The sequence below is a fragment of the Chaetura pelagica genome, unplaced genomic scaffold, assembly GCF_000747805.2.
Source record: "Chaetura pelagica isolate M959 unplaced genomic scaffold, ChaPel_1.0 scaffold9, whole genome shotgun sequence".
Lineage (NCBI taxonomy): Eukaryota > Metazoa > Chordata > Aves > Apodiformes > Apodidae > Chaetura > Chaetura pelagica.
Window position 1 is genome coordinate 781,431 of NW_009954494.1, and position 14,043 is coordinate 795,473.

At 40.9% G+C, this 14,043-nt stretch overlaps 1 protein-coding gene across 1 annotated transcript in view; it reads left to right on the forward strand.

Moving 5' to 3' along the window:
* The window catches only part of TSNAX (translin-associated factor X), a 33,432-nt gene extending 26,866 nt beyond the window's left edge, over window positions 1-6,566 (forward strand). Inside the window, exons 5-6 of the mRNA XM_010004539.1 lie at window positions 4,036-4,163; window positions 5,745-6,566. Coding sequence (XP_010002841.1) covers window positions 4,036-4,163; window positions 5,745-6,119 — 503 coding nt within the window. The 3' untranslated portion in view covers window positions 6,120-6,566. The remainder of the gene's footprint in view (window positions 1-4,035; window positions 4,164-5,744) is intronic.
* Window positions 6,567-14,043: the final 7,477 nt, after the last annotated feature.

Consider the following 14,043-nt stretch of genomic DNA (forward strand, 5'->3'; position numbering starts at 1 on the left):
CTGCTGCACGATTTAGGGGAGGAGCTGGGTAAAGGAACACAGGATGTCAGCTGCTTGTCTCCTAACCATCAGCACAGGCTGCTCTGTGAACAAAAAGATAACAGTGGAAGAGGAAAGAAAGAGGACAAAAGAATAGAAGGACAGTTACTTTTGAGAAGAAATAGGGAGAGAAGATGCTTATTCAGGAAGATGGCAGGTAGCATTGGTGTTGCTTTCCTTAAGAACTGAGAGGCATAAAATCCATTTTAACCTGTTTTAACCATTTTAAAACTGTTGAACAGATATTTAAAGGAGGAAATTAAGTAAGCAAAATTTTAGGAGGAAACTTTCACCTCTTGTTTGATCTGTTATTCTGAGTTAAAACTTCCATGCATCCACGCATGCACGTCTTGGGTAGCGTTAGATTCCTAACCTGACTCCTGCAATTAAGGATTTTATCTTCTTTGCTAATTTTTAAAAATAAAACAGTCTTTTCCTACCCCTTATGTATTCATGTGACTTTTGGACTGAGTACTCCAGTGTCTTGGTTTTTTGAAGAAACTTGGTTTCTTGCTAAGTATCTTAGCGAAACTGTTTAACAGCTCTTTCTCAGAGCTTGCATATGTAGACAAGGATAAATGTCTTGAATATCAGCTGATACAGCTAGGAAAAAGTGCACAAACTTTCAGGCACAAAAATCTCCTTTGTAGATAATATGTGCTCAGAAGATACGTCAGTTTAACTTATTATTTCTTAGGTACAAAATGTATTTTCAAAATACAGAAGAAAACTGTTATACCAGGTCACTGTAACTAATATAAGCTATTTAATTTACAATAAATGTAATAAAATATCAAAATGCTTAATCATTTTGCTCCCTTATATCTGTGATTTTAAGGAGTGCTAGTCAAAGTAAGACAATGCTTTTAATTGGGATTTTTGGTCCAAATTCTAGAAAAAATAAGAATTACATAAAAGGCAGACTTACAAACTGTTGCATTACTGGCAGCTCAATCCATAAATAAGTCTATTTTGGAATAAATCCAAAACATGAGTGTGAGGGGAAAGGTATTGTTGGATGGTGTAGTGAAATGGGATGATGTTTTTCACCTTGGGGATTATTTGCTGAAAATAGCGGATGTCCTACGATTAAGCTAAAAAATAACGTGTTTAAACATCCTTCTACCTGCACATGGAAACACCTTATTTCAAGGTCTTGGGTCATTGAAGTGTTATGCTGTACCTACTCTGGAAGAAGGAGTTGAAAAAAATAAGTTAAATATAGATTTTTGTTGTTGTTGCAAAGCAGTTTTAAGCAGGTTTTGTAAGGCTTACTTGTAAGTAGTGGGAGATAGAATCCCAAATTGTGAAAAAGTGACAGTAAATGACACAACATTCACATGGTGGGGTTAAACACAATGAGTGAGGAATGAACATGTCTGGTAGGCTGGGGTGGCAGGAGGAAGCAATGTGTGTGTATAGAAACATATAGGTATGCCTATGCAAAAAAGATACATTAAAATAGGTGAATGGATGAGCCAAACACTTATAATGGAAAAGAACAAAAATGCATATGGAGAAGTAGAAAAGTGGAATGAGCTGAAACTGGAAGTTATGATTGATCAAGGAAACTGACAAAAAGTTTGAGACCTGATTTCTCTGAGAACCCAGTAGAATGCCAAGTTGTTTCTTCATATGTGATAGTCTTCTCCACAGATAGCAGTGAGAGATTCTCACAGATGTCCTATTGAGTGCTGCTGTATCTGGTAGTTTAAAGCTTATCCACAGGAAAAGCCAAGATTTCGTAACGGAGCACTGGCCATGCTATTTCAGAGAGTAAGTCAGGAGACGAATGGGTGATAAAATCTACCTTTGCAACTCCTGCAGTCAATTATCTTAGGAGATCATGAGTAGCTTTTATCTAGAATTCTTCTATTGCCTGTGCCCAGAATGCTTGGCCTGAATTCAGTTGATTAAATTATTGTATTTAATTGGCCTTGCAACTCCCTGTCCATGTTCCTGATTGTGAAGTGCAGTGGCAACTGTGGCTTTGGTTACTGGATTTTTCTTCTGCTTTTCCCACTGCTGCTGTACGGAGGCTTAAAGGGTGTAGGCTGAATTGCCATTCTGAATTGCCTGTGCTGACTTTCCAAATACATATTTTAAAGTAAAAAACACAGGTCACTCATGCTTTTGTGATTGTAATGTAGAAAGCCTCCTACAATTGAATTTTCCCTTGAGATTACCTTTAGTTTTCAGGGGTATTTCCACCCTCAGCTGTTATTCAAATCTATGTTCTCTTCATTTTGATTTAAACTTTTTCTTTGATCCAGATAAAGTCTAAATTTGCTGCTGCTTGTATATCTCCATAGGCTGAGGTCCTGGCCCTGTAGAGGTCTGTTGAGGCTTTAAAGATGTTTCCAATGGAAACAGCATTCTACTTCTGGGTACCTCCACATTTTCTCATGTGACGCATTGGCAAAACTATTGTCTAATCCTTGCCTGCTTGCAGTGTCATACAGCATTGTCACCACTTAGCTTTTCTTGAAGTGAAAGCATCCCCTTAAAATGGCTCAGAGTGGCTCTTCTAGAACCATCTCTGCCATGTTACAGTGTGTCCCTTTAATATCCTCCTCTGATGCCTTCTCTGTTCATAGGTCAGATATACACATGCACTGATTTTGTCTTTAAAACTTTTTTTAGCTTAGTCCTGTCACAGATGTTTGGTCCAGGTTTGTTTCTGCTTATTTTTCCGTCAACAGTGCCAACTTCAGCTTTCTGCTTATGAACTTTCCCACATGCTTTCCCAAAATCTCTTCTTTGCACATAAGGAAAAACTGGCAGAACCTGTGGAATTATTGTCTGAACATTCAGCCTTTTTTTTAGATCTCATCTTTCCTATAAAGCATACAGAAAATCACCATCTGCTAAGTAGGTAATGAGAGGTCACTGTAGCAGGTGGCTGCAGATGGCATACAAATCTGGTACAAGCTACATGTTATCCTATCCCTTTCAGCTTAAAACCATTCACCCTCATCATATCACTACATGCCCTTGTATAAAGTGCCTCCCCAACTTTTCTGGAGGCCTCGTCAGGTACTGGAAGGCTGCTGTAAGGTTACCCTGGAGCCTTGTCTTCTCCACGCTGAAAAACCCCAACTCTCTCAGCCTTTTCTCATAGGAGAGGTATTCCAATCCTCTGGTCTTTTGTGAGCTCCTTCTCTGGACTCACTCCATGTCCTTCCTGTTCTGGGGGCTCCAGAACTGGACATAGTATTCCAGGTGGGGTTTCATGAGAGCCGAGTAGAGGAGGAGAATCACCTCCCTGGACAAGATGGCCACACTTCTTTGGATGCAGCCCAGGATATGGTTGGCTTTCTGGGCTGCAAGTGCACCTTGATGTTCTGGGCTCATGTTAACTTCTCATCCATCAGTATCGCCAAGTCCCTTCTGCAGGGCTGCATCACTTCATCCCCTAGCCTATACTGGGGATTGCCCAACCCATGTGCAGGACCTTGCTGTTGGCCTTATTGAACCTCATGGAGTTCACATGGGCATACTTCTTGAGCTTGCTGAGGTCCCTCTACATAGCACCCTGTCCTTCAGGTGTGTCAGCTGCACCACACAGCTTGGTGTCATAGACAGACTTGCTTAGGGTGCACTTGATCCCACTGTCCATGTCACTGATGAAGGTATATAATAGTACTGGTCCCAGTATGGACCCCTGAGGGATATTATGGGGATCTGTTATTCAGCATGTTTCTGGGAGTAACATGTTGCTTTATACTGATATTGCAGAAGGCCCAGAATTAATAATACAGTTAGAGTAAAAACTTGAAAATGTTTACCTACTGTATTCTTGGTTTGGTTTTCATACTTTAAAAGTCTATTATGTTAGGCTGTAGTTCAGTGTTATTTCTGGATTATCTTAGTTTTCACTTTTTGCTAGTAATCTTCAAATAGTCTCACTTAAAATATTTTTAAAATAAATAAATTGTGAGCATGGATTGTTGCTGGAGAGTTTGAGTTGTTAGCTTAATTCTGTTTTTTCTGCAGGACTTCAAGAATATGTTGAGGCAGTCTCATTTCAGTATTTTATCAAAACACGAACTTTGATTAGTGTTGAAGAGATCAATAAACAACTAATATTTACAGCAGACGATAGAGAAGAAACAACAAGCACGGTAAAAGTTTTTCTTTTCTCATGTGACAAACATCTTTCTGGGATGGAAATTCAATGAGTAGACTTAATAGTTTTTTGGCATCTGGTTAAATAAGGCCAGATAGTGAAATGGTATTAGATATATGTGTGGGCTTTGACTCATTTGTTTAAAACATGCCTTTTACTTTGACAAATAGTAAACTAAATCTGTGGGGTACAAGTTTATAAATGTCACATCCTTCTTATTCAGAGTAAACTGAACTTCTGGTAGGCGGAAAGGTCCAGGATTGTGAGATACTAGCAAACAAATTTAGAGGAGGGATTTTTAATGGCTGAGACTGCCTGTATGGCCTACTGGTGTACAGTGATGTAGTAAAAGTTGGGGAAGGCAAAGGAATCCAAGGCAGGATGAACTTTATGAATGACATGTTACTGCTGGTACTGAACTAGTCACAGGAGGCGCTGTATTCAGCTTCTCTTAAAATGCACTGCGTATGTCTTAGCGTGGTCTTTTGTAACTTTGCTGGAGTTGACCTTGATGCTTCCTCTCAAAGGACGAGCTTGTGTCCCATCGTACCTTACCCCTAATACCGTATCTGCTGTTTCTTGACTTGTCCATGCTCCTGCCTGCCCAAAGTAGAACTTTTTGCACAGGGACAGACTACTGCCACCAACCATGGTAAACCAGTTCAGTCTGACTGTTGACAGGTCAAAAAGCAATTTTGTTGTAATGTACAGAAATATTTGAATTCCTAAGTCTGCTTCTGTTCAAAAGATTCTGCTGTAAAGCATTTCTTATTATTTCTTCATTCTCTTGGTAAGATATTTGCAAAGAAGCCAAGTTTTTAGCTTAAGCTCCTTTGTTCTTACCAGAGTCAAACCCATCGTGGCACATTTGTTTTCTCATGCCCCTGACCAGATTTGTGAATTTGGGTGAAGAGCATCTTCTGGAACCAAGGGAACAGAATGTTTGCATTGTTCCCACATTACCAATATTTTGGCAATAAGAAGTATTGAAAACTTGGATATAGGAGCAAACTTGTAACTTTTTGATAGGTTTTCTTGATGAAATATTTTAATCTATTTTACTGAGTTCAGTTGATATAAAATGGATTGAGAGGACTATACCTATCAGTTTGTTGTAGAAAATATATTTTGAAATTCAAGATACTATTCCAAAATTATGTGATTCATTTAAATAATGCAGACTCTTTTTGATTCTTAATTGCTTTGGTAGCTTTTGACAGACCATTTAGGGAAAATTTAAATCCATTAGGTTGAGATATGTAAGCAAAAAAAAGCAACTGCCAATAAATATTGGTACTAAGATGTGACAATTCCATTTGCAAGTAGAAATGGTAGAAGCAGGGTATGTTTATCATGCGTGTTAGAGTTGAAATCATGTCTCAAATGGAAATGGTGCTTCTGTATGCTGGAAGGAGATAAATATTGCTGAAATCACACTGCGTGGAAGCGCCATTCAATTTAATTTTTCAGGATGTTTTAAATTATTAGTCATGTTAGATGTTAGTGTGTGTTAGAACCATGACAGACTGCTTCTTCATAGTTCTCTCTATTGGACTTTATTCTGTTTTGTCCTCAGACCTCCAATTCCCATGATAAACAAGCACACACTTGGAGCCTGAAGGTAACACCTGTGGATTACCTGCTGGGAGTGGCTGACCTGACCGGAGAGCTGATGCGGCTGTGCATCAGCAGTGTTGGAAATGGTGACATAGACACACCTTTTGAACTGAGCCAGTTCTTACGTCAGATTTATGATGGTTTTACTTTCATTGGCAACACTGGACCTTACGAAGTATCGAAGAAGCTGTACACCTTGAAACAGAGTCTGGCAAAAGTAGAGAATGCCTGCTACACGTTAAAAGTACGGGGATCTGAAATCCCAAAGCACATGCTGGCTGATGTGTTCTCCACCAAATCAGAATTGATTGACCAAGAGGAGGGTCTTTCTTAAAATAAGAAGACTGTTGCAACTCAGAAGGAAAGAGGACTCAGAGGAAGCTTTCTAGTTACGGTTTGTGGGGTTTTGACCTTTCTCAAAGCTTTTTAGGTAGAGACATTTTTAGTTTTGTCTTTGAGAACATTGTTTGCAGTGGTAATTTGTAACCAAAAGTACTTTTTATGATGTGCAAGAGAACAAATGTTTGACTTTGTTCTCTTGGTGTGGAATTTCCTGTATTGCTCCATTGTATGTTCTTTCAGAATGACCAAAATTTCCTCTGCCCTATACAACAGTGACTGTCAGTCACTGTCAGTTGTGTGAGTGACCTCAAACTCTTGTGGTTGCTGTTATCAGTTTTCAGGAAGCACAGCATTGGAAAAAAATATGGTTAGGTACTGTTACTTAGCATTATCTATACATTTCTGCTGACCTGCTTTCTGAGAATTTGGGTTCTATACTCATGTTGCACCTAAAACAGTGCACCTGTGTATGTTTAAGTTCATCCCTTGACTTGAAACTGCAGTGGTCTCAAAGGTGCCATGTGACTTAAGTTTTCTTAGATTAATGCTTTTGAGCATGAAACTGAAGCTAAGTCAACTTTCAACCAATTGATAATGAACCTAATTGTATAAATACTACTGTGCACTCATTATTTTGGGGCTCTGTTTCAATAGAGCTCTGTTCAAGTTAATGCGGGTACTTAACAGTTTTGACATGAGCTAGAAAATCCACAAAAAATAATTGTGGAATAAATGTATTGGTTTACTTTTTTTTTTTTTTTTTTGTAATACAGTTTAATGCAGAATCTGACATCCTTTTGTTTGTAGAAAAAAGCAGAAGACCTACCAATTATATTTAACATCAATCATTTGATGTTAGGACAAGCAGTTTTTGGCCAAAACAAATGTGGTGGGGTGTTGGAAGTCTCTTCTCCATTGTTTATGCTGCCCTGAGGACCTCCAGTGGGGTTGAACTGGTATAAGTGAAAAAGGGCTGGCTAAGCTTTAAATATCTGTTAGCAGGAACTATATCATGTTCCTATGGAAAGGAAATTGCAGACAGAAATAAGGCAGACATTCTGACTTCCAGATTTATCTTTGAGGTGGGTATGTCACCACTGGCAAAAAATCAGGTCTTTCTGCCGGTGTCTGAAGTTACGAAAGTCTGATAATGTACATTATGTTAAAGGAAAACAGATAAAACAACATGATCTTTAGACTCCAGGAAATAGGCCTCCCAACTGCAATTGAAAATACTGCATGTTTTTTATTTCCACTTCCATATGCTGTGATACTGCCAATATTTTCCCATGAGCATGTCCTGAGTAGCTGGGATTATCTGATATACAGATAGGAATGGGTAAATACATTTCTGTCACATTTTCCATTGTTGTTACATAAAGCAATACATGGTGCGTTGAAAAAGGAGTGGCTTTTTTCCTATTGTTTAATACTATTTTTTACAATAAACCCTGAAAAGCAGTCACTGCCTGTAGCTTGGTCCTTTTGCCTTTTGGTCCCAGCTGTAAATAATGGTGCACATTTCCCACTATGCAGGACTTGATTTGGAATTTTCACTCCATTCCTAGATTTGTACTCACTAGTCCTGAATTTGTTTTTCTCCCTAACTTTATTCTCTGAAGTCTGAAAACTAGTGTAGAAACTTCATGTGATCCTCTTGAATAAAAAGAAAAAAAATCAAAGGATTCAGATGACAAAACAAGTTTATCACTGGAATAAATCCATGACAAGTACCCACATTTTTACATCTCTCCTTGTTTTTTCTCTGCTTTTTTTTCTGGTGGGAGGAGGAGAAAAAAGGAGATGGATGCTTACTGATAAGGAATGGTTTTGTTGGGTTTTTTTCCCCCAGAAATGTATGCAACTAGTGATTCAGTTGATGCGGGTGAGAGTATACAGTTTTGTCTTTTTTGGCACAGCTAAATGAACTGCAAGTAATTGCATGTTGAGCGTACGTGTGTGAAGCAAAAGCAGATAGTTACTAGAGGCACTGTGTGATATTAAGCAGAGATCTGTCTCTTGTCTGTCCTAGCAGGACATTCCTATCAGGCAGAATTTAAAATGTTCATAGTGCTGTTTGAAAAAGGATGAGATGTGCTCCAGCACGTGGTAGTGCTTGGCCAAGTAAGGTTCTGCCTCTAGCCATGAAATGAGCACACAGTGGCCACTGCTTTAATCAAACAGCTTCTGCTTTTGTACAGTCATTTATTATTTTTAAATTATAGATGTCTAAGAGGTGTACTTTTTTCTAGCAGCCTTGAGAGATTCTTTTTTATTTTTATTTATTTATATTGGTTCTAAGGATTTAAAGATTGAAATTTCCTGTAAGGCTAGAGAAAACTTTTTCACTACAGACATGATTTCTGAACTTCAGGCTTCTTGCCTGTAGTCACAAGCTGTGAATAACTTCTAATAGGGAGCAAAGTGTATATGTGGTGTAGTAAAACACCAACACAGATGGGAAATATCTGATGGCCCACAAACCTCCTGCTCAAGGAAATATTTCCCTCCAAAAAAACAATTACACTGTAGCTATTTGAAAAGTGACAGACATTTATCAGAAAAACAAGCTGCTAAACAAGCAATGGCAATTTTCCCATTTCTTATCCCATTACTCTGTGGAGCTATTGATATGTTTGGTCTATGGCCAGAGCAGGACTACATCATAGCAGATGTTTCATGAGGGCAGCTCTGCGTTCTAGAAATCATCTGCATTCCTAGAATCTCCTTTCTCAGAAATTATTTTTCTTTATGGGTTCACTTTTGTCCTGACTATTAATTTGCAGTGAGGAAAATAAACCCAACTGCATCCAGCTTTCCAGAACTGCCAGAGAAGTTATGCAAGAGAAACTTCCTGTTGACAGGACACGTATGTCTGTCTACTTAGAGTCCTGCTTACTTGGATTTTCACTAAGTTTATTGAAAATCAAAAGCAAAAAAAACTAAAGAAGGACCTTTCATAATATTTAGCACATTAAGGCCTTATGGAATTCCATGGACTGAATTCTGACACTGCCCTCAAAGAGTCTGCAATTTAAGAGCAGGCAAAAGAGTAGCCAAGACAAACAATAGGAAGATGGTAGAAAGGCGAGGGGGAGATTAAATGACAGGATTTTTACCAGAAGACTGTGCGTGCTAGTAGGTTGGTTTACCACTTCCCATTTCAGAAAAGAAAGTTGTCAAAACTTCAGAAAGTCTGGGGTGTGACAGTAAAGGGTTAGTTGGGAAGGGTGAAGGCAGTGGAGAGGCAAAATGGAAGGAAGTGAGGTAGAGACAAAGAAGGGAAGGGTGGCAAGGAGTGGGACAGCATGGAGGAAGAGCAGGCTGAGCTGCAGGACAGCGGGTGCACATCTAAGTAGGGTGGGACTGGGGAGGACGTGGGACAGGAAGACAGCCCTGCAAGAAGTTGGAAACAACACTTCAAAACTAGGTGACTCAGCTATAAAAGACTCGAAGCTGACCATAATGTAAGAACCAAACTGAAAATGACCGCAAAGTCCCCGAAGAATCTATCTTTGGGTTATAAATAAGGGAAACTTGATTTCCTGAGCAGCTGAGAACCTGCAGGTCCTGGACTGAGCAGGGTTTGCAGGCTTCCAGCCACGCTGTCACAAATTAACAAGCAGTTTTTAGTCTCCATCCCACCCAACTTCCCATGAACATTCCCTTCACTCCCATATTGGTAGCCACAAACCTTGATGTGTGAACTACCACTATTTGCAGCTGTTAAAGACATGATTAGATATAGTTTTAAACATAAAGGAGCGCTTACGGTGACCACTGTTTTCCCTTTGTGTGCTGTTTACATGTCCATTTTGCTGCCATTGTTGCTTCAACTCCCTCTCCATTTCTTCGCTTTCTTTACTTCTCCTTTCTTAGGCCGTACAGTTCTTTTGAGCCATAGCCCATGTCCATCCCATTGTTTGGTCCTTTCCATGTTTAGTTGGAATCCTGGGGTAAAATGTCTCCACGCAGGAAGAGTTGGTTTCTTAGGTAGATTTGTCTACATGCACCTCCAAATGTGGAAGCAGTGCTCTGGCTGTGAGGGGAGAGGTCTCATGCTCCTGCACTTGGATAAGGCCTGTTGCATATGTCCTACAGCAGCCATGGTGCTGTGTGTCAGGATGGATGGGTGGGCAGATCTCATGTTGCTTTTGTAGGTGAGCAAACCTTAGTTATTTTGAGGTTTGCAATCATCATGAGCTCACGTAGATTGCCTACGAACATAAAAGAAGTTCCTTCTCCAGTTCTGAGGAAGGTTGTCTTTGAGGAGTATTATTTCCCATCAACTCTACCTCTTTTTACCTGACCCATTATCTCTTTAAAAGACCTGTTTGCAGAATGTAGCAGAAGAGATTTGGCTATGACTACTTCTGGAGCCTGTCGGTGCCTCCCTGAAAGCTGGCCAGAAGTGATGTGATGGCTCCTTTCTCAGCTCCTCCCACAGGGCAGGCAGGCTGGCTCTGGTGCCCTACAGCTCCCCAGGGGGGGGCTGAACTGTGAGCCTTCACTATTGGGTTCTGCAGACCAGTGACACGAGGGTTCATCCTCTTTTCTTTTTTTCCTTTTTTTTTTTTTTTTTTCTTCCTGTGGTGGTGGTGTCATGTCATGCAGATGTTCATTCTTCTCAAAGAAAGAAGCTGTTGTGTATGCTCTGCTCTTCCACTGCCACAACACATCGCGTGACTTCTTGAGCTCATCATAAACAGTTTCTTGGCTCCTGGTGCAGTGCAGGTTTCATGGGACATGATCTATCTTTGGGCACTTCTCCCACAGCACTGTGCTTTCCTGCAGACTTGCAAGTCCTTTTTAATCCAGCAGGGTGCTACCACTTCCATTCAATTCTTCCTCAAGGTCCTCCCTCTCCTCTGATGGCCCCAGCAAGAAGAGCTGACAGAATGGTCTAAGTGGACCTGGAAATAGCCAGAGTTTTGTTAAAATGAGGTCTTGCATGCTTGGAGACAGGCTCAAATGGGTGAAGGATCCACTCAATAGACAATCCTGGGTGTTTTGATGCCACAGGAACATTGTTAAGCTCTGGCAGTCTCATTTTAGGAGGGAGTGGGGGTTGTTTCTTTCCTTGCAGCAAGGACTGTAGGTAGGTGTGTTTTGATTTGCATACTTCACTCCTCAAGAGAAAGGTGACAAGAGATGCCCGGGCTGTGAGGGAAATGAGTGAGACGAAGCAGTGAGGTCTTGCAGCAAACCCAGCAGCAGCCTGAGTCTGATGAGGCTCTTTTAGAAACGCAAATGCTGAACTTCCACTTGGCCTTCGTAAAATCCTGTTGCTTGTTATTTTCTCAGCAGAACCAGTGTTTCCAATTCTTTCCCGGTTTATGGAGCTGCGGGTACGTTTGCACCACCCTGCGGGGACAGCAGGGCCGGCTCCCTGCTGACACCTCCTGGTGCAGGACGTCTCCTTTGCCTTCTTCACAGACCTTTTCCCCCCCCCAGCCTTTTCAGCTCAGCCTTTACCTACCTCTGCAGTGGCTCCTAGTTGGTAGGCTGTTGAAGAAATACTGCTTTTCAGGAGCAAAGCCATAATTAGCAAGTAATTTAGATTGTTATTTCTTAATTGGAGCTGCCTGTGCAGTGTCCTACCAGCTGGCAGTTACACCGATATTCCTAAATCACCTGGGCTCACTGGAGAGTCCTACCTCTCTATAAAAACTTTTATCGCCTGTTAAATGTTGGGGTAGAGTTTGCCTGGGCCCTATTTAATAATATGTGGTGTGGGGAGAGGGGAGCTAGGGGTGTTTGTGGAGAGAGACCTGAATCATAGAATCATAAATCATAGGTTGGAAAAGACCTTTAAGATCAAGTCCAATCATTAACTAACTCTACTCTACCAAGTCCAGCACTAAGCCAGAATTCCCAAGCACTACATCTTGATGACTTTTAAACACACCCAGGGATGGTGACTCGACCATATCCCTGGGCAGCCTCTTCCAATGTCTGACAACCCTTTCAGTGAAAAAGTTCTTCCTAATGGCTAGTCCAAACCTCCCCTGGGGCAGCTTGAGGCCATAATGCGAGTTTGTGGCTAAGTCATAACACTCATTGTAAAGAGCATAAAAGGTTTGAACCTGACCTTAACAGAACCTGTGCTCTGCAGGAACTGATGAGGAAAAGCAGGGCAGCTGTAAGTTTTCAATTTGTTTTAGATTCATGCTGGACTAAGTTCTCTGCGCCTGCCTTCTTACCGAAAGGATGGGCATTTCTCAATTATTCGAGAACATGTGTTTGTTCTGCCACCTAGTGTCCGACTCTAGAAATACTCAAAACAAGCTTTTTGGGGGTTTTGAGTTCGGAATTATTTGTTTTCTCTTCAGGTTCTTACAAACATAGTGGTGCAGTGTGAGCTTCACTTTTAAAGTGAGGTAGGCCTCTAAGAGTAAAAAAAAGCATCTTCTACTATTTGGAATTTTGGGGAATGGTATGTGTTCGTTTTATATCTCATCATACGCATGTATGGTGTTTTGAAGACAAATACATTAAAAGCCAAGAGAAAATTTGACAAGAGGTGTTCTTGAAGACTTGTGAATTATACAGATACTCTTATTTGAACTAGTACATTTAAGGAGTGCTAGTGCTAATAAGGATTCATAGACTTTGAGTCCTAAACTCCCTAATTTGTATTACAGTCATGCTACTCATTCAAGAAAACACAATCCTTTCTTACCTGTCAAACTTCTGGTTTAAATCAAATGCTTCTACATGTGTGAATGTGCCTCTTGTACTTCCCTGCTGTGACTGTGGTTGCCACAGACAACTGTTGAAGTAGAAAGCACAAGGGGCTTCAAAACCATGATATTTTGTGTCTGTAGCATAAAGAAAGTGGCTGTGCTGTGTTCTGTGAACAGAATGGGGCTGGGGCTGGTGTTTAAGTCCTGGGACATTGACCAGTTGATGCTAAAGGTTGTGGGCTGGCACACTAGAAACAATTTGGCAAGGCTGGTGCATCTGGGCACATGGCTGCAGACATCTATTGCTGCCCAGGCATGCTGCTGTACAAAATTAGTCCTGTTTAACTTGTATTGTCACAGTCATATCTGAGCATCTTTCACTTTTTGTAGCTTAGCTGAGGTCCAGATACCTTATTAATGTAAACTGCTTTCTGGATTACAGCCACAGGAGGAAGGAGATGCTAGTTTGTTTTAGAGCAGTTCCTTTGCTTGTGGAAGATCACAGGTTTTGGAGGGATTTCCGTCTTTTTCTGCCACAGCTTAACAAAGACTGAGATTTTCTATGAACTTCTGACTGTATAGGACCCAACTTGCACTGTGTGTAAAGGTAGGAGAAAGTCAGAGACTTCTCAGTCTTTGGGATAAATAGATAAGATTCCAGCTGGTGTCTTCAGCAAACACACTGTGAAATCCCAGACTCTGGTGGGGAAGTTAATGGCATCCCTCCCACACCAAGAGTCAGCAGCTACATCCTGCAGCTCTGCCTCAGGTCAAAGCTCTCCTTGAAGTCATGAGGAGCTCTGAGATGAACTCCATGCTGCCTCTGGGCAGCAAGAAAACCCAGAGATAGGCAGCTGCCATGGTGTCTCTACCTTGGCAGCCCTTCTCTGGCCCATCTGTGACCCTGCTTCTTTTCTGAATCTGGTCTCCCTTGCTTTTGGGAATCACATTTTGCTGTAGGGTATTACCATGGGGGTTTGCTGATGCAACATCTGAAGACCAAATTACTGGTGTGTGGGTATATACTTTTATTTTTGCCTTTATTTCCTGCACACTTCCCTCCCCCTTGCCCTGTGCACACACATGGAGCACACTTGAAAAACACGGAAAGGGAGGTGAGCTGTGAGGTGAGGGAGTTTGCTCACAATGAGATATCCACTGTAGTAAAGACAGCAGTTGACTGGAAAAATGCAGAAGAGCGTTACAAGACTGCAGAGTGTTAAGACAGGG